The sequence below is a fragment of the Erithacus rubecula genome (assembly GCF_903797595.1).
Source record: "Erithacus rubecula genome assembly, chromosome: 9".
Lineage (NCBI taxonomy): Eukaryota > Metazoa > Chordata > Aves > Passeriformes > Muscicapidae > Erithacus > Erithacus rubecula.
Genome location: NC_136660.1, coordinates 18,841,439 through 18,862,506, shown reverse-complemented (window position 1 = coordinate 18,862,506; position 21,068 = coordinate 18,841,439). Strand labels below are relative to the sequence as shown.

General features: G+C 42.0%; 1 protein-coding gene across 2 annotated transcripts; it reads right to left on the bottom strand.

Annotated features, from left to right (window-relative positions):
• Positions 1-1,248: 1,248 nt before the first annotated feature.
• Positions 1,249-18,875, bottom strand: RPP30 (ribonuclease P/MRP subunit p30). 2 transcript variants are annotated; one of them, XM_079311966.1, is made up of 11 exons: positions 18,721-18,875; positions 17,699-17,754; positions 17,331-17,387; positions 16,559-16,633; positions 15,962-16,033; positions 11,309-11,398; positions 9,093-9,209; positions 5,673-5,702; positions 5,214-5,251; positions 4,036-4,115; positions 1,249-2,670 (listed from the first exon to the last, which is right to left on the bottom strand). In XM_079311966.1, exons 1-11 carry the CDS (start codon positions 18,800-18,802, stop codon positions 2,561-2,563), a joined length of 807 nt encoding a protein of 268 aa, XP_079168092.1. In that variant the 5' UTR covers positions 18,803-18,875; the 3' UTR covers positions 1,249-2,560. The 2 variants fall into 2 exon arrangements, with proteins under 2 accessions (XP_079168092.1, XP_079168093.1); XM_079311967.1 differs by lacking the exon at positions 17,699-17,754 and having other exon boundaries at positions 18,721-18,860.
• Between the last annotated feature and the right edge of the window lie 2,193 nt (positions 18,876-21,068).

Below are 21,068 nucleotides of genomic sequence, written 5' to 3'. Positions count from 1 at the left end.
TTTTGTCTCTCTAAAAGAAGTTCACATAGTGTCTGCTGTAAAATTCTTAAAAATCACCACCCTCATTGTAAAAGACTTTTTCCTTGTATCCTAACTAAATCCACCCTTTTTTAGTTTAAACCCATTACCTCTGGTCCTATCACAATAGGCTGTGATGAAAATTCTGGAGAAATCTTTCTTATAAGTCCCCTTTAAACACTGAAAGGTCCCAGTAAGATGGCCCTGGAGCCTTCTACTCTCCAGGCTGAACAACCCCAGCTCTCTCAGCACTTCCACACAGAAGTGCTCCATCCTTCTTACCAGCTTTGTGGCCCTTTCTGGACACACTCCAACAGCTCCATGTTCTTCGTGTGCTGAGGACTCCAGAGCTGGATATAGCAGAGCAGAGGGGTATTTAGATGCTGCATTCATTTAAATTCCTAATTATCCATTGGGTGGCCTGATAGACAAATATGCCAGAGGCTCTCACACTCCTCACCAATCCATGTCAGCTGGCTTTAGAGTCTGGCCAAAGCAATGTGTTGGGCAATATCCTGAGGGGAAGTCAGAAGTGGGTAGCATGAACAGTTATTCCTGGAATGCAAATTTTGGAGTGAATTTACACAAAAGCCAGAGAAGCAAGCAAAATAATCACCTATTCTGTCTGCAGGCAGCTCTCCTAGACTGAGGCCAACAGCTTCAGACAGATGAGACTTTTCTCACACAAACATGGTAACTCACAAGTGTCACCTTGCCAGCCACAGGCCTGATTTGTGCACACCTTCTTCTCCATGGAAATTATGGCACACCTCCACTTGCTGCCCTTCACTGCAAACCATGACTTCCCTGCTTGTTTCTGCCCAATCACCCGGACAGGGGGAGCAAGCCTTGCAGGAAACAGCAGTGACATCAGTGCTGGCCATCTCAGCCTGTTTGTCACCTAACCCAGCAGCTGCTCAATTGTTCAGGCACCCAAGTGGCCACTGCAGTGTGCTTCAGGAAACTGGGGGAGAAGAACATTTTCAACCAGCTCCTGAAGCATTGTACCTAATAAAGGGCAAAGATCCAGAGTTTAATTTTTACAGTCAAATAAGTAGCAAGAAGGATCTCAAGCATTCAAAGCCTCCTTCCATATGTTAGTTAACAAGAACTTCTGTCATGCTCAAGGTAGGTTATTATCTGGCCAAGGCAGGATTAACATGTTATTCAGAAAACTGCAACAAACACATTTTGCTGCTTCTCTGGTTAGAGCATCATTTTAGATGTGAGTCCACTAATGAAAAACTACTTTATGCATATATACATATGTATATATACATACATAAACACATATATATATAAAAACTCCCCAATGCCTATAATAAAATGGAGTCAAGTCACAAAGTCAGCAAGTAATAACATACATGAAACATATTTCATATTTGTTGAATGAAGCTAAAGCTGTTAAATCTATGAGAACTTCATTAATTCTGCTCAATCCAGTTACTAAGAGCTCAGAAATGACCCACTGCAGGATTTCTGCAGTATATTTTACATGTTACAACTTCCACTTTTCAACTTGCAGTAGGCACTGGAACACTCACAGAAAAAAGGGCTCAACAGTATCTCCATACAGTATCTCCATGATTTTTATGTTCATTTAATGAAAAGAAAAATTTCAGTCAACTTTTGGAAGAGCTCTGAAAAAGCTCTGCTGATTATATCTGTTTGACTGTTTTTTTTTGGCAGCCAGATTAGGTTTGCTGAGGTATTAAAAGGAAGGAAAACAGAAAAGCAAGAGGCAGCAAAATGAACATGTGCATAAATAACAATTCCAGAGCAGGAAGTAAAGAAGGAAATAGTGCAGTAAAGATGATGTGAGGTGGGGGCTGCTCAGGCCTAGGTGAGACAGCTCCTACACCGCAACAATCCTTGCTGAGCACACATTGTAACCTCAGTGTAACCTTGGACTCTTCCTCCCAACTCTGGCAAACATCTCACAGTACTGTTTGGTTTTAAGTGCTGAGGACACAGATATGTCTCTGGCAAGTCAGGTCAGTCACTCCTACTGTAACCCAAATCCAAAATACCTCCTAGCAACTGACACATCCTGGGATCTTCATTATACCATTGATCACAAAACTGAATAGGAAGCAAATTTTTTTACTGTATTATTATTCTTCTTCTTCACAGGCCACTTGAAGGTAAGCTAAATCTACTGGCTTGCAGTTGTACAGAGATGTGTTTAAAACCTGAGAAACCAGAAGAGCTAGACTATGAAGGCGTGTGTTCTTAGACAAGTTTTTAATACAAAAGGAATGCACGTGTACAAGAGGAAATTTCCATGTCAGAAATGTTCTGTTGAGTTTGCATTGACTCCAGAGTCAGTCTCCTGACCTTGGCCAGAAGCCCAGCACGACCTTTCAGATGTGGTGAATACCATTCAGCAGCCTCATGCACACAGTTTTCCTCACTTGAATGCTGGAAGAAAAATTCTTCTGCAGGCTAAGCAAGGTAGTAAGGGAAAATTAGGTTGGTTGGAGGAAGACTCAACACTGGCTAAAGAAGAGATGGAGGCTTCTGTTGACATCTGGTTCAGTCCTTAAACTTGAGTCTTAGCTTTTTTGCAGGCTGGCACTGCTGTTTCTTCCTCCTCAACCTTGCGAGGCTTCTTCACCGTGTACACTACACCACAGGCACTCTTTCGAGTTTCTGGAAAACACAAGCAGAAGCTGCAGTACCAGTACCTCAAATACTCAAATAAATGCATTTAAGGCACACTCAGTTCAAGAGTTTGTGTCCCAAACCACAGCTGGACATGTTGAGCAACCAGCCAGTCAACACACATAGCAGGGAAGCAACCTGCAAGGGCAGGAGCTCAGGATTCACTGCATTACAGAAATGTCAGGGGGAATACAATGGTGGGTGTAGAATTAGAGCAAACCAAGCAAAACCAAGGTCTGCAGGGGCTGAGGAGCTGCAGAGACACTAAACCATAGGAAACCAGGCTTAGTCAGTTCAATAATCACAGAAGGACACATTCTTGGAAGCACTGACAAAAGCATTTCAGAGCCAAACATACTGTTCTTAAATACTAAAAAATGCTTTCACATGCCCCAGGATTCTTAGACTATGTGGGCACAACTGTATTGGCACAGGAATCCCTACATACCAAGGAAGTGATTTCATGGTATTGAAGAATTTTATTTACTGAACTCTCAACATTACCATGAAATACTGGTGTGTGATGCTACCAAATCCTGACATTTGCCAAATAAGCTACTGAGCATGATCATCCAATTTTATAATTACTAGTGGGAAGCTTCTCTGCAAAATTTAAGTTGGAAGAGATTCCCTACAAATACTCCATTAGCAGAGAGGTTCTGCAAGAACCTTGATGCAATATATTGACTTATTCTGGGCTAATATCCTCTCTGGGACAAGGGAAATGACACTTGCTATTTAATTTCACAGAAAGACAGATGACAGACTTGAGAAATCCCATATAAATCTGACAAACTCTTTATCTCTGTGTAGATGAGCAGCAGGTAGAAGGAGAACCTGTTGATTTTGCCATGAGTTTGAAATGAGCCATGTTGAAGAGTGAGTCAGAAACAAACCACATACTAAAGCATCAGAAAGGGACAAGACTAAGGTTGTTTCTGCACACACACTGCAAAAAGGCAAATGCAAAACACATGCCTACCCATTTTTTTTAAGTCAATCACTTAGTTTCTGTCAGTGTCACCATGATAAGCATTCAAACCTTTCTGAAATGGGATAGTTTCACTATGAAGCACAGCAGGCAGGTCCCTATTTTGGTTCAACCATTTATGACTCATTAATGTGGTTGAGACACTCCTCCAGCACAGACAGCACCATCAGTTCAGTTACTGATTTGACAGCATGGTAACAAGGGAAAATAAAACAGCTTTGCCACACAAGCTCCTCTTGGACAAAGAAGCTAAAACCCTGATCTGACTTGCCCAGTAGGGTCTCAGACCTTCTGGAGAATATGCATCAACAAGAACTTAGTTCAACAAATGCACAAAATTTGAGGAGCTCACAAGCACTCACCTCCATGCAGCATGGCTGCTCTGCAATTGGTGGACACAGCTGCCTTTGCTTCACCTTCTGACAGGCCAAACAGCAAACCTCTGTCACTGCTGCTCAGGATCAAAACACAGGAAGCAACAAACAGAACAGGGAAAGCTCTCTGCAGAGAGGTTTGCTTACTCTACAAATAACTAGGAATTAGCAAAGCTGTAACTCAAAGTGACATTTTGCATAAGGTCACCCAGAAGCAAAGAAATGAGGCACCCAGTTCTGGCTGCAGTTCCCTTGCAGCCCTCCTAGAAAGCTCCTGGCAACGCTGCTTCTTTCCAGACAAGAAGCTGTACTTTAGAAAATAAGTCTTTCAACACAGGAACATTCTAGATATGAATAATCAAGCAAAAGATTGCCCCATGGAAAATTTCCGTTTTGGGGATAGGTCACTGTTTGATACAAAAACATTATGCTGAGGTTTCCAGCCACTTTAGCAGGGATGACACCACATTAGCTATGTTAATTTGGGTTAAGCCTGACTGTTCATTTTAAGAGGGAAGAAAAAGTTGTGCATAAAATCCTTCCAGGCCACACAGCCTCCCACATGGTTCTCATGACTCAGAGCACACTCCTTCCCTACCAGGGACAGGCCAGATATGTGCTGCTGGGGTGAGGAAAGCAATGAAAATGCATCTGAACTCCTAAAAGAGGGAAGAAAAGACACTCTCCTTTGTTTCTAGAGCACAATCACTTACTGAACCTTACATGTGTAACTAAGGACTGGAAAATTCAGAACAGGAATAGTTACTGCTCAGATAGAAACTTTTGATTTTACATAAAGACAATTTTATAGCTTCTGCTACCAAAAATGTGGCACTTTGGAGACACTAAGTAATAGTCTCTTGTTTGGTTTATAGTATCCATAGATTTTTATGGATTGTATTAATTTCTCCATTTATACCCACACAACATGAATGCACATCACAACAAAACATTCCTGTAGCTGAAAAGTGATTTCTCATGCCACCCCATGACCAAGATCTGTTGCTCCTTCCACACACACTCAGAGCCCTGATTCACCAAAGGGGTCACCAACAAATTCCACTGTATAAAGTTCAAGGACTGTAAAGGATGAAAATAATTTCAAAACCACTTTAATCTCTCCAATGTTACTACTAGCTGCTGCCTTTGACTTTGGGAAAGGATACAGATTAGCCACATCATAAGGACCTCGGAGCTCCAGAGGCTAAAACAAGACAAAGAGGTTTGGATAGGTGAATGTCTTTGCTGTCAGGCTGACAGTGTGAGCAGGCTGGCCAAGGCTACCAGCTAGGCAAGATTAAATGCTATATAATAGCAAGCTACTGAAGATAATAGGAAATCAAGCAAATACTACTATTTTGGTGAACGGGGTCTCCATCTGGGAGAAAACTGTCATGGAAAATACCACAGCAGCAGGAAACAAAAAAAAAAACCCCAAACCCAACAAAACAAAACAAACAATAAAAAAAAAAAAATCCCAAAACCCACAATACAATTCTTTGGTAATGGCAACCATATTTGAACTTACAACTTTTATATGTTTAATGTGTAATTAAAGAAGTATTTTCACCCACACATAAATCTTTAAATTGTTGTGACTTTAAAAAAAAAAATCTGGGACTTACCCTTTCAGCTGCACTAGATATAACTATGTTCTGGAAAAAAAAAGAGAACAAACATTCACCTGTCAGACAGACCCAAGAAATGAAAAAAAAAAAAAGAAAATCAGCAAGATGCAAAAACTTTATGAGCATTAGCTGAGTTCAGGCTTAGAGCCCAATTAAACATCAGAGTACCTGATGCCCTCAGAAGAAGTAAACTCTATCAGAGTGGGAACTTAATTTGGGGACATGATAATTATTGCCCTGTTCCCTACACAGAGGCACAGGTACAAGTCCTCTCTTGCAATTACAGGAGATGAATAAATACATCACATTTTAGAGGGACAGGCTAAGCAGTAGAAGTGTCCAGAGTGATGGCATTAAGCAATAAACGATCAGCCTGTATCTCTCACAGTGGACTTCAAAGCACCCTGAAGAGTAAATAAAAATACAGAGCAGCAGGCACTGAGTTAAGAATTGTACCCTTTATTTACACCAGGTGAAAAAGGCCCACACAAACAACTCATCCTGAGCTGTAACAGAAATGGATTTAGGAATCCAGGATCCCCCAGAAGCAGCTTACACATAGTGCCTTGAGACAGTTTGGTGCTCCCAAATTTTCAGCCTGGACTGTTGCAGTAGAACTCAATGCTAGCATTCACATTAGCCTTGCCCATAATCATCACACTGGTTCAGGAAATGTATCTACACTTAGCTAGTGACAGACACTTTGTGCCACACACTTGCCTCAACACTGGCATCCCTATGAAAAACACCAGGCAGAGAAATTGTTCTCCCTTCTCTCCCCAAAGGTTTCTGCAGAATAGGTATGTGACTACCCAGGGGCTGACAGATCCCACAGCTCAGCTGCCAGAGCTCTTTTGATGCTAAGCTCCAAGGATGCTCACCTAGGGGGAGCCTGTTTAGCTCAGCTGGTAACTGCAGCAGCCAAACCTCCTTGCACCTTTTATTGTACTGAACAAAAGGCTTTGGGAATTCCTCCTTGAGTGGGTGAGAATTAGAATTGTGCTGAGGCAGATTTTCCCTCTCTGATGTCAGCACCACCAACACACCACTGCCATCTCTGGTTTCAAGGTGGAGCTTTAGATCCCTTCCCCACATTGCTTTGCTTCTCCTGACACTGCCCCAGCACAAAGAGCTGAGCAGGCACTGGAGGAAAATGCCCTGTGTGCAGCTGGAACACAACAGCTGAAAGACCTAGGTAAAAATGATTGTACATTCATGCTGGGCCCAAGGTTTCCTCATGTGCTGAGGAGGAGAGGATGGGACAGATGACTCTGCCTCACCATAAGGAAAGCCAGAAGCAGAAGCAACATATACATCAAAGTGACTTAACAGCACAGATCCTGGTGCCTAGGAGGCTGCTCCTTCTGAATAGCTCGCTTTTAAAATGGCTACACTACAGATCCCAAAGGTGCATTTGAGCCTAAGTGAAAGAGCTTGCTGGGAAAACTCAAGTCTCCTGCTCCAAACTGTAGCAACTAATGCCTGTCACCCAGGCTCAGAGAAGCTCCCAGAACAGTTGTATGAGATATTTCAAACCAGCACGGGATTGTGGATTGCTGCTGTGCAATGGAGATACACTCTGCCTGGTTCAAAGGCAACTGGCATTTCATTTTCATAGGGGATGGGTAAGATGGAGGAAGAAAAGCATTGCTGGTAAGTGAAGGAGAGGCAGGCAAAGGGAAATCCAAGGCAAAAGCTAAAGGCAAATCTGAAAGGCAAAACACAATCTCCCCCAGGTAAAGCAGACAGCAGCTGTTCAGTACACTGCTCCAGGCAGCCTCCAACTCAGTTACCAAAGCAGGGGAGGTGAGGGACTGTGGCTATACACACCTTTTGTCTGGCAAGGCAGGGAAGTTTCTCCTTCATTCCCTGCATATCTTAATGTTTTAAAGACACTGCTCAATGCCAGCTCTGACAACTCAAGTAAATTTCTGAAGGTTTCTCTGCCCTGCTATAATAGAGGAGGAATAAAAGGACCCAAAAGGTACTACAGGATCAGCATCTACATGCTACAGAACACGAGAGTTGCATGCCAGGTGCCAATGGAAGCGGCCTGTGGTCCAGCCATCCCATGTTTCATTTCAACAAGGGCCTTTACCTCACTGACAGAAGCAAACTCTCAGTAAGGGCTAATAACCATCAATGCTGGTGTACAACCTACTGTGTCTGGAGGCAAAGAACAAAGACAAGCTAGCAGCCCTCTTCCAGTGCACAAGATGTCATGTGAAGCTTCCAGGCACAGAAGAAACACTAGACTGACAGATGCAGAAGAAAAGGGCACCATGCACAGACTGAGTGCCTGAGCATCTCACTTGCCCTGTCCATGACATCAACTCAACTGGTGCTCTCCAGTTTATCAATAACCATGTAAGAAGCACATCCTGAACTGCACAGCAGAAAGAGGAGCAACGTCAAAAAGGGAATTCCAAAGGAAAGGGGTATGGTGTGTGTAGAAGTCATGTCTAAGTCAGTACTTCATGTCATTAACTACCAGAGTTGGGCTTCTCAAGATAGGCTGTGCAAATACTTCTTCTGTAGTACCAAGGAAACTAATCTGACCCACTCTGCTGTTCTTTAAAAGCTGCCATGCTTGAGGAGAACTGAGGTAATGATGGATCTACTTTTAATTTACCTTCCAAGCTCTACATCCCACCTCAGACTTTCCAAATCCAGCTTCTGTGGACTAGCTACATGTGGCAGAGGCCATTTACAATACAGAAGGGGGAGCTACAATTTCTGTTAACTTTGGTATGTATTATGATATGATCCCCTATGAAAATGCATGGCCTGAGAGGACACAGCATAACAGACAGCTTAACCTCATAGCCTGAGAGGAGGTAAGTTATGAAAGCCATGGGTTACAGGCATCTCAAAGTTACTTCTTCCTTGGGTTTCACTAGCATGGAAGAATGCAGTTCATCTGACTGCAGCAAAGCCTGGGCTGACAGCCTGCTAGCTGTTGGGTCTATTTTGGACACAGAGAATTTACTAATCTTCTAACAAAACAAAGTTTCTATTTTTTTTTCCTTATTGCTTTCTAGCCCCCCTATACAAAGTATACAGTCTAAAGAGGTTTTAGTCAATGAGAAATATGAAATGGAGGATTTTAAAGAAATATATTAATTTCAGTACTGGTGCAAACCTTACCTCCCACCTGTGTTTTGGGAACTGCATACCATAACAACACATGGGTTGTTCTGGGAAAAGAATCTAAGAGCTTGACAGCTTAAGAAGAAAGCATGCAGTGATGCAAGACTGGAAGTATCTGGAGCTACAATTATTGTGTCCTTGTGTTAGTAGGCCAAGATTTAGTCACAGCTTCAGATGTCCCAGCATCAAACTCAGTTAAAATGGCTCAGTCTGTACAACTCCAGAGGAATTTGATTTTATTACCTTGTTTTTACTTTGAGAGCTTACCTTTCCTTTGCAGATCTGCATCAGGCTGATGGCATTTGAAATTGTGTATCTTCTCATTGTAGAGTCTTTGATGGCAGGAGTGTAAAGAAGTTCAAAGTAAATGCCTCGATCTATTGCCTTCACATGAAAGAGAGTGATCAAAAATCAAAAGGAGAGAAGCCTAAGTCTCTAACAACTGCTGTCTATTATTGATGTAGCTTACTCTCAGTTTAACTGTGTCACATATGAAAAAATTAAGGCAGAATTGTTGCAGTAAGAGCATAGCACAGCATGACAGGAGATTGGGGGAAGGCTTCACTGTACACCAGATACTTGTGCATAAATCTTGGATGATAGATAAATGAGGTTTAATAAACAAATACCAAACACTTATTTGTTGCAATTGGCTATCACTAATATAATACACATTATCACAGAGTTGAGGAGACAGATAACCACTAATGGTTATCTGCTTTCTTTAAACTTCAAGAACCCTACTCCTCTAGTCCCACGCCCTGCTGTAAGAAAGATCACCACTTCCCTCAGTAGCTGTGTATTGCAGATGAAGAATTCCTCCTTGCATAAAAGCAGCAATGAGGACTCTTCTCCTGTCTCACAGCATACTCTGCTGTTTGTGACAGTGCTAAATAACAGTGACTCACAAAAGAGGTTTCAAATAGTAATACTGATTATATTTTCAGCTGCTTTGACATCCTTTGCTATCTGTCAAAGTGCCTCACCAAAAGCCTAGCATTCTTGTTTTTGCAAACACAGAAAGGTTAAGCAACTTGCACACAATGTGCCAGAGATAAAGACACAATGTAAAGCCAGGAGTTCTTTGTTCCACGGCAATCCTACATTTGCCTGAAATGATACTCTACATTTACACAATGCTATTAAAATATGCTGCAATGGTAATACTGTAAGAGAGCCCAGTAACTGAGTACAGCTGGAATTAATCCAGCTCCCACCCATGCATGACCTCTGCATGCAAGCACAAGAGAAGCTATATATGCATCAAATGCTTTACACAGAACTGGCCTGATAGTGCAAACAAGAGAGGCCTGAATTTATCAAAACCAAACAGGTGATGGTAATGCAACAATTTCCAGTCAAGGTGATTTTTAACCTCATCCCTACCACTTCAGCTGCCTGCCCATCTCTTTGGCATTGTAACAACCAAAACTGCCTGCCTCAGGAAGCACAGACCAGTCCAACAGACAGACTGCCTTGAAGTTGGGAGTGTGGAAGATCAGAAGTAGCTTGCAAGGAAAATGTCTACCAACACAGGGCTCTGAGACCCACACAGCTCCTTACCTGGACCAGCTGCTGGAGTTTTAGGCAGCTAGGATACTTTCATACAGTGCTTCATACTAAACTGTTATTCCAAATGAAATGTATTATTTTATTCCAATGTATTAGTTTTACTCTGTCTCAAAATTAACTATAATTAATTAATTAATTATAATTATAATAAATTAATTTTGAATTTTCATTCTAGGTCACACTTTCTAAGAAAAGGAAATAGGATTACTAGACAATTCCAAATTTAAATTTTTGAGTACTAAGTTCTATATCAGCCAAGAATGCCCATGTGGAATGAACCTTTACATATCTTCAGAGGAGAAAACAAGTTCCCCTAAGAGCAGATTAAGTTTTCTGGCAAATTACCAACAGCAGAACTATATTTGATCCACACTGATAGTCATCTTGGGTCCCACAGCACATATTTAGCAATGCTACATTTGGTTAATATAACAAGACATTCTTTTGTCCAAGTATGGATTCAATACAGTTGTCTTTCAAGTAACCAGCACCACATCCTTCTCCCAAATTAACACAGCCATTCACATTTCCTGTCTTTTAAATCAAAGGGCTGTTTATCTATTTCAACACAGCTATCCCATTTCTGGCTTGGGAAGGACCTTAATCAGTAATCACACCATATCTCCCTGCTTAGCAGCACAGTGGTTTCATTTCCACTCCTTGGGAACACCACTTCTGCCTTCTTAAGTGGGGACAGGAAGAGAAAAAGAAAGAACATACATCACTGTGTATTAAATGCTGCAGTGGAGGTGCTGAAGTGAAGGACATTTGAAACAACACTATACATTATGCAAGAAAATAAAAGAACCACTTGGATAGGAGTGGTGGGAGGAAAGCAGTAGGGAATTTGACTCAAATTCTGTATTTAATGTCAGTCTAACAGCAAGAAAACAATTTAGATGTAAATTTACCATATTCACAGGGGGCCTTCTGAAGTAGAATGGCAGCTTTTCAGTTACATTTATGCAGACCAGATCCACATCTAATGTTGTACAAGCAATCTACAGCAAAGAAATAGGAACAGATTGTTAGACATGCCAAAAATGCATAACCAACTAGTTAATTATTAGTGCAACAAGGTACACTAATATTGTCCTTCATTTCTTAATGCAACAAATGCCTCTCCAGGGTGAGTCCAGTTTTAAAATTAAGAGGTACTATGCCTTGCATGTATGCCAATAAAACAGCAGCATTTGAGACTTAAAACACAAGTCTTCCTCTTCTTAGAGAACTAATTTTCCAATAAAATAATGGCCAACCCCAAAGCAATACCTATTTCATTGTTTTTATCTGACAGAGGACATGCAGAAGCAATGCTGGCTTTTGACAAAAGAACTCACAGATAATAAAGGCCAACCCCAGTTTACAAAGGGAAGAGCCCAGGAACCATCATGCTCTGCGTCCAGTGCAGCACCTGTTTGTTTTCAGGATTAATTACTTTTACCAGAAGCAATAAAGAATGAAAAAAAAAGCAGAATGTGACTGTTACTGGTGGAGCTGCATGCCCAATACTGGAGACCAATCCAAAGAGCCTCCCTTTCCTGGCAGGATGGAGAATCTGCAGCTTCACCTGACAGCCACACCTCTGGCAGAGTCTGGAGACAACATTGAAGGCTACAGTTTAAGAGTTTAGCTTTGAATTCAACCACAATTTACAGGTTGTATTAAGAGATGGAGGGAATGAGCAAGGGGCAGAGACTCATCACACTGAGATACAGGGAAAATTAAAGGCACCTAAAAGGGAGTCCTTGATTTACACTCATCTCAAGCACCCAAGGTAGGAATTATATATGCCTACTCTGTAAGGATGATTACACAAGGCCAGACTAATATCTGTAAGCAGTGGTGTAACAAAGAAGGTAAGATAGGCTGAGGAAGTTGAAAAAGAATTTTCTGTGTGCAGCAGAACTCTCTGAACTCAGAAACCTGCCAGGAACTGCTCCAAATACACCTGGGCCAGGTGCCAACCATTCATCCCTCCTCCCACCAGCACAAAAACAGTGGGGCTGGGGGAGCCCCAGGGGTAAGGGCTGCTCTAACACAAGGCACACTGCTGCCTGGCAAACTGATCTTCTACCAGTTTGTTCACATGGAATTTGGATGGAGATGAGAGCAGACACTCAGCTTTAGGAATGTTTCTTAGCTGTTGATAGCACTCTCTCTCCCAGACAAGACAGCCACAGTACACATGCAGGCAAACCACAAGGTTTTTGAAGCTGAAGTGTCTCTGCCAGGACACTTAAGACTAAACTTTTTGTTCATGCCCTACCTTTATCTTTATCCTCCATTAGGCAGGACATGGGATGCCTATGGAATCTATGGCATAGAATTAGACTTGCATGAAGAAGTTCAGCCCTACTACAGTTCACTTCCCTCCTTTTCTTACACGAGGTACAAACTACTACACAGAGGTGATTTATGGGAACCTGCACAGAACAAATAGCTCTGAATCACAGCCTAGAGAACACGTCAGTGAGGACATAAAACATTCAGGAAGAGATAATGCTAAAAAATAAGGAAAGCAACAATAGACATCAGACACATGCAAGTTGCCCTATGTGAAGAGAAATCAGCTCCAGAAACACTAGAAAACTCTTTACCATTTTGCACATTAAACACTGTGGAAGAGGGAGTGACTCAAAAGCCAGGATATCTACAGGATTCCAATGACATGAACATTTCAGAAAAATATGTCCAAGGAAAAGCAAATTGCAAGTCATGTTTTCCCATGAAGAATTCCTGCACTGTATGAAAAACTGGAGAGCAGATTTCTCCAGAATTCTAACATTCAGCATAGCATTGGCTCCCAGAAAAGTCAGATATGCAGACATATCTGCCTGCTGAAAAGATCTGAAGTGCAACAACTTCACCCAGAAAATGACATGCAGCAAGTTGCACAACCCAGCAGCTGCCTGGCAGCTTTGTGGGCAAGAGCCCCATCTGCTGGGAAACTTCAGCCAGCCATTACTAAATACATCTGCCACTGTCTGGATGCTCTGAAGCAAGCTTTGGCAAATGTTTTAGGAATAAACATTGAAATCTGATTTTGCACTACATTTTCAGACTTACATATGTAAGTTATTTTAGATACTGGTGATGTGCTAAGTGCTTATGAACAGCAGACAGAGCTAACTAGTACCATTAAAACAGTCAGAAATCTTAGAAAGCAGAATTTTTAAAAGGCAGCAAGTACAGACTCTATTACCTGCATGCAGTGGGTACTCCTGCTACAGCCCAAAACAATCTTTTTAGGAGACTTAAACAAGGAGCCCATTCAATTGGTAAACATGGCTTCCTCATCCCCTTAAGGATATAAATTATTTGAAAATTTAAGCACATCTTTTAGTACATATCACTGCCACACTCAGTCACAAAAGAGCTTCCCTGGCTTGTGACAAAAGGGCACAAACTAGTTTTGGGCGATGCTAAAATTGGAGTATCTTAATGTATGTCATGTAATTTTTTCACAAAAACATGAAAAATCTTGTTCTATGGAGAAAATACAAGTGTCAAAATGTTAATAAAGATTATTGTCTTGAGGTAATGTTGAGTTACCAAAAGCCAATAGGAAGTTAATTTGTCATGCAAGACCCACTCTGGAAGGCTTTATTCTTAATAATGAAATATCCATGAGCTGAAAGAACCAAACTGTATGCACTGAAATCCCTCGTGTAGTGCCCCTTTCACCAGACTCCCTGTGTGATACCTCTGTGAAACTGAACCAGCTCTCCACAGAGTGAGACATTCTAAAATCTAAACACAAGACAACCATACAAACCCACCCTGAATGTGAAAATGTAAGGATAAGTCTTTCACCTCATGCAGTTTGCAAGAAACACGCTTGGGTTCCATCCCCAGCTCAAGTGCTGCCAGCATGGAAGCAATGAAGATAATCTCACTGACAATCCTGCTTCTTTCCTCACACCCTGTCCATCACCTGCCAGAGTGTCAGTTTAACCAGGCACTGTCTGTCCTGGCCTGCCAGAGCACAGCCACCCGCGTGGCTGGCTGCTGAATCACACTGGGAAAGTGGATCTGCTGAAAAGGAACTTGGCAAAAACTCTGGCTACTGCTCAGCCAAAAGCTGGCTCCTCAAAGCAAGCTAAGCAAGCTAAGCAAGCAAGCAGCCTCAGCAGCAAAGCAGACAGGCACCTGCAGAAATGAGTGGCTGTTAACACCAGTTTAAATGCCAACACAGCTGGACATCCAACTCCAGTAGGAGTCATGACATAGCTGAAAATAAACAATAATAACCCTTAAGTGAGAGAACACCCTTTTCCCAAAAAAACAACACAGAACACTACTGCTGATTACCTAGTTTCAGGTGCTTGTTTAAACACATGATAAACTGACTGAGCTCACTTGAGAAGTGAGATTTTATACTATTGCCATAGATCAAATGAAAGAAGTGGAGAGTGGCCCTCAAAAAATATTTTAAACCATTTGCCTCTGTCACACCCCAAGTGTCCTAAAATCTTGCAAGTGAAATAAAATTCAGAAATTAGCTTCATTTAGTGGTAACTCTTATAATTAATGCTTGAATTCTGCTGAAAAATTCTTTAAAGTTCATGTACTTCGACAGCCTCTTGGCCTTGTACTTTACTTGGACAAGTCTTGAAATAGGAGGGGAAATAACATAGAAAAACAAAATAGAAGAATACAATTTTAATGTGGCAAAACAGGTACTCAGCAGTACTAGAAAGTGACTTGAACTTATTTAAAATAAACAACCACCAGACTCAGTTTTAAAGTGAGAAACTCTCTTTGAAAGTAAATTCTTCAAAGGAACTTGTTTTTTTCACACTGCTTTAAACTGCATGCCTGCCTGCTGCCTGTCAGGGCTAACAGAGATGAAACTCTTCTATCTACTCACCCAATTCAGACTTAATGTTTATTATTTACAAGCTTACAACAGGTCAGACATCACAATTTTGGGTTTTGTAAGAAAAAGTCTGAGAAAAACTTAACTTGTTTAAAGGTCCTCCACCCAATCAGAACATTGACATCAGCTGTTATAAAGCATTTAAGAACAACTTAAAAATGTGAAGGACATGGAGGTGAACAGCTATCAGGTAACTCACAGAACTACGTTAGTTCTACTTTAAAATCATCCCTATTATATTAGGGAACAGGAATAATTAGTTCAAACAGAAGATCAAAAGCACATTTTAGGGAAGTTGTCAAGAGTTTGAGAAGTTAAAGATGAAGATAGAAGTTTTCTACATGATGATAGTACACATATACTGATGGGAAAAAATGATGTTTTCTCTCTTCACTAGAGTACAAGGCACACAAAGGCAACCACAGTATAGGGGCATACAAGTCCATTCATCAGGTAGGTGAGGTAGATGTTTCAGACTTCAACCTGTAACCAAGAGTCTTGCAGCCTCCTGCAAATCCTCCCAAACCCCTCAGCCTATCAACTGGCCAGACAGCCTATAATGTTTAACTCCATGAGGTCTTTATAAAATAGGAAATAAAATCAAAACAAAGCATGTACTTAAAATAGCACAAGACCCCAAAGGTTACTGAATAAGCATTACTGATGAGATGATTGTACTTACATGGAACAGTTTCTCAGTTTTTGGAAATACTGCTATGATGTCATATAACCTTATATTTGCAGATGTTGACCTCTGTAAAAGGAGCAAACAATTACTACCTTGAATTCTGACAGATGTAAAAGCAATGCACAATAAACACAACCAAAACATTGAGAAGAAAAATGCTTTTTCCCTGTCAAGTACTAAAAGCCAATAATAATCCAATTACACAGCAGGTTTCTTCAGTAAAGTCATCCATTCTCAGTTTGAGGCTTGTCTCACTCATCTACTAAGACACACTTTTTGCTTTGATCTTGTAGCCCAAAAGCACAACCAGACACAAGGCTTGCCCATGGCCTTCTGTTTTATGCACAGTAGTCCAGAAACCAAGGAACAGAATGTTGTTCCATATTGACAAATGATCAACAAAAGCCATATCCAGTCTTATAAATCTGCATCTCCTCATGATCAAATTATTTGTTATAGATGCAATCTCAGAAATCACTGCTGAGTGCCCTATAAATTCCAGAATGTTGTCCCCATAGAATTTCCAAAGTTTCATTCATTCACTGAGAAAAGGAAATAGAAGTTGCAAAACTGATTGCTGAGTATACTTACCAAGAGATTACAGTGGGAAGGATCAGAAACAATAAGTGTCAGCCGTGTCAAGACTCTAATTCTTTTAGATGTCCCCTACAGAAAAAACAATAACAAAAAATTTTAAAACTCAAAGCAAAAATTTGTGTTAATTTCTACCCAAATTGCTATAAAAAGAAAATGGTGCCATGCTTATAGTCTTGCTATACTAATTTTCTAAAGTAGTTACACTTCCCTAATTTACATTACCTCTTTGATATTATATCTGTCCTTACAAAGAATGACTTACTATACTTCTCTGGGGAAGAATGAATAGAAAAGAAAAAAAAAAAGAAGAAAAACAATCATGCAGAAAAGTTGAGTATGTTTTACTGCTACGATTCCCCAGGCACACCACAACTGCAAGGAAAAGAAGTTCTTGAATTAATCAATGCCAGTGACCCAAAACACAGTCTTTTATTTCTTTATATCCAAATTATATATCTCCCCATCAAAACCACAAAGTAATTTCCAAAACTTCAATTTCAAGAATTGTACTGTAATTGTTCAACTACAAGCAGATTCAAAATTCAGACAAAGCAATTTCTTTAATAATTTCTAAAATAATGAATAAAGCCTACCTGATGTGAGTGTACCATTCTTCCAATGCTTGGTGTTTAAACCATGAAATAATGGACAAATGTATCTTTTACGATTAACACTTCATACACAAAATCACATATACAAACACACAAAGGTAAAAAAAGGTAACTCAGAATAACAACAGATATATATAGAATGTAACTAGACATACTTGTACAATAGGTAAAGATGGAAACAGCTCTGAAGGGGATACTGGTTTGATGATTTCCTTGAAAGAGAAGAGAACAAAGTTATTAAAAATGTCATGGGTTAGGTTTGCATGCAAACAAAAACCGTGTTCCAATCTTAAGAAGAAATTTACCATCCTAAGAAAATTATTTTTGTGGGACAGTACATGAAACATATTACAAATTAATCCCAGGGCAGTTCCACAGAAAAATGGGAGTTTTGTTAGGAATAGAGAGGTTTTACTTGTTCTAGATGTGAATTCTGCAGCTAAAGCTATCAAGAAATATGCAATAAGGCAGCAGGTTTATTAAATAAAACACAGTAAGAACAAATAACCCCAAGAAAAATTACCTGTTTCTTTTCTTTAAAATCGATAACATGATTAAGTGCAACTGCAGAATATCCCACTGAAAAACACACAGTAAGAATATTTTGTCCAGTGAACAAAAAGGAAACAAATCCAATGAGAAAAATGTAAAATACTCATTACTTAAATGTCTTAAAGTTAATAATCATGTGCATGTTTAGATTTCACAGTGTTTTTTAAGATGACTGGCTTACCCAAAAGTGCTTTAATATAGGAAAAAAAAAATCTGTTTGGCTTTTAACACAGCCCTGACAACTCTTAAGGGAAGATCTTTATGAATACGAATACTTAGGCTTGGTGTCCCCAAAGGTGTGGCCTAGTTTGGCTCTGTTTATGACTTTCTTTACTGAGAACTGCTAAAGAGATTCAGGGCACTTGATAAAACTGCAGACAACGCAGAGCTGGGACAGACACAGAGAAGGCAAAGGGAGCAATTCAGGGCGATGCGGAGGAGAAGGGGTGGCTCAAAGGGCTCGGAGCAGGGTGACAGACCCGCCAGGGCCATTTAAACCACCCGCCACAAACAGCAGGCGGCTGTACCACAGCTCCGCAGGAAAACATCCGGTCCGTGCCAAATGCAGGCGGAAAAACGTGTCCACGATGGGAAAACCAGCTCTCACACCGGGGTACGCGGGCACAGACGGGGCTGCAAGGCGCACCAGGAGCTTCCCCTGCGCCCCAGGCCGGGCAGACCCGGCCCTGGGCCCGCCAGAGCTGCGGGCTGAGCCGAGAGCGCCCACAGCGGGGTCGGACCGCGGGAAGGGAAGGGAAGGGAAGGGAAGGGAAGGGAAGGGAAGGGAAGGGAAGGGAAGGGAAGGGAAGGGAAGGGAAGGGAAGGGAAGGGAAGGGAAGGGAAGGCTCGTCCCGGGAGTCCGGCCGTGCCCACCCCAGCCCGCTGTGCCCCCGAGCCAGGGGAGCCGCCGCCCGCGTCCCGCTGCCCTCCCGGCTGGGGCCGGCCCGCCCTCCCCTGCTCGGTCCCGCCGCCCTCGCCGCTCGCAGGACTCACGGTGCGCCGCGGCCTCCAGCAGGCTCTGCAGGGACTTCTTGTCCGGCCCATGCGGCAGGTTCAGGTCGGCGAAGCCGGCCATGCTCTCGCCGCGGCGGGCGGGCCCAGCCCGGGCCCGGCAGCGGCTCCGCCCCTCCCGCCCGCGGCAGCCTGGGGCCTGTAGTCCCGCCGGGCCTGCCGTCCCGCCCTCACGGCTCGGAGCCTCGCCCCGGGCTGGGGGAGCTCGCTCAGCTCTCAGCGGGGGCCCTGAGGAGATCCCCGGTTCGTTCGGGCTCTGAGGCCGTCCCCGGCTCCGCCGCTCGCCGCAGCCCAGGCTCGCCGGCCGCTCCGAGCCGCCGGGTGCCGGCAGGGGGAGCGGTAGCCCCGCTCCAGCCGCCTGCTTATCCCGTTACACTGCTTCGGCTCCGTCTGAACCCTGCCAGTAAAAACCAAAAACAATCGTTTCTATTTGTAGTTTTGTCGTTATTCTCTCTCCTACAAAGCCCCGAGCTGCCATGTCGATGATATTTACTGACACGGAAAAGGCCTGAGAAATTCTCACAAACAATTACAGCCAGATTAAAATTCACTGTGTAGCACTGCCACAAAAAAAGCACAAATGTTGTTCTACCACCGATAAATAGCACAGAATATGTAAAATACAAATGGAAATTCTCAGTAGGAGTTTTTTAGTGACTTAGAGCCGCTGCTGAAGGCAGCAGGTCTGCAATTTCTGTCCAACTTCAGGTGGCCAGACCAGGGATCCTTCACTTTGTCTATCTTCAGACTGGGCTAAATTCTCACCAGGGGAAGTCTGTGGAGTATCTGGAGCCCTGAACTCTTAATAAGGCAAAAATGCTTCAACCAATGCCAAGGCTGCTGCCAAAGCCTGAACATCCCTCCAGACAGAGTCTGACCTTGGTGCAGCCTGTCCCAGCTGTGCACACAGGACTGGTGGGGACCTGGGACTCATTCCTACCAGAGATCACTTAGTTAACAAAGCATGGCTCAGATATAACAGCGTGGTTTTGGCATGTTTCCAAACTTACAAATACCTGGGATGGTGGCAGCAGAGAAGACACTTGTAGGCTGCAGTCACTGGACCAGGAGTTGAAGCAGCTTTGAGGGTCAGTAGAAAACAGCTCCCACATCTGTATGGCAGGAAAAAAACACATCACTCTGAAAGAGGCAAAAACCCTCAATTTGTAAACCATCTTAATTCATGCCACATCTATGGCAGCATTTTCTTGACAATATTAGGTCCAGGTATTTCAATGAAGGATCTCTGTTTTAGTCCATCTGCATCTGTAAGGTGCTTGCCTGTTGCATCAGATCAGCCTGCTTCTCTGCCAGCCATTTGAACAAGCACCACAGCCTGAATGTTATTGCCAAGGTTTTTCTTCGATGTGAAAATGGAACAGCTTGAGATATTATTCCAGGTTTTCTTTGGCTCAGTGTTTAATGTAACTTAATTTTTTCTTAACGAATGTAAAAAGTGATCCAGAAGCCTGTATCAGTTATTTCTGAATGGCCCTACTGCAGCAGTGTTCAGAGATACCAGAGGATTAAACAGCCTTTATGTTTGGCAATATACAAGCAAAAGAAACCTTTCTTTGAGGTCCTTAAAATGTAAACAGATCATCATGCAGAAGATCTGCAGAATTCTATTTGCTGTAATGGTGTAAGAATCTGAAGCACTTTTAGTACCAGGTATCAAGAATCATTACTCAGAACAGTGCATTGTTTCCTATGTTATTATTCAGATATTACTGCTTCTATTTATGCCATCCCCAGCGGTCTGCCTAGAACTTCCTTATGGTCCTCACTGTTCAGCTGCAAGCTTCTAACGTGCTTGGTTTCACTGCTGGCCTGAAGTTTTCCTTGGTGAAAACAGATCTCCTCACTCCAAGTGTTTCTTTCTCGATACACTTAGACCTCAAGACAGTCCTTTCAGTAAATTTTAATGCAGAAACCATCACAATTCTTCTAATAGGTTTCCAATGGGCAGCCCATGATAGCAACTGTTAGGTTGTTTCACTTTAGTTCTGCATTTGGTACTTTAAGGGTGCTAAGATTTTATTTATTACTATCTGCCTCAGCAACTCAACAACATGAATGTCACAATTACTTCTATCATAACCTCATAACCTCAATAAGCTCCTGTGTAAAGGTACAGATGGAGTTTTCAGTTGGGAGCTCTCATTTTGAGTGATACAGAATTTTAAGCATAAATGTCATCGTAATTGCTCATTTTCTTTTCAGATGCCAGCTTGCTGTTGTTAGCATTTGCTGGTTCCCAAAAAAGAGAAGACATAATTTCATATTTAAGTTGCACAGATGCAAGTATTTATTTTGACAATGATAAGAAA

Coding starts and splice junctions, on each gene's coding strand:
- RPP30 (XM_079311966.1), bottom strand. CDS start 18,802: ATGGCCGGCTTCGCCGACCTGAACCTGCCGCATGGGCCGGACAAGAAG. Junction 17,388..17,698: donor ATTTTAAAGAAAAGAAACAG/GTAATTTTTCTT, acceptor TTCTCTTTCAAG/GAAATCATCAAACCAGTATC. Junction 16,034..16,558: donor CTTCCCACTGTAATCTCTTG/GTAAGTATACTC, acceptor CTCCTTTTACAG/AGGTCAACATCTGCAAATAT.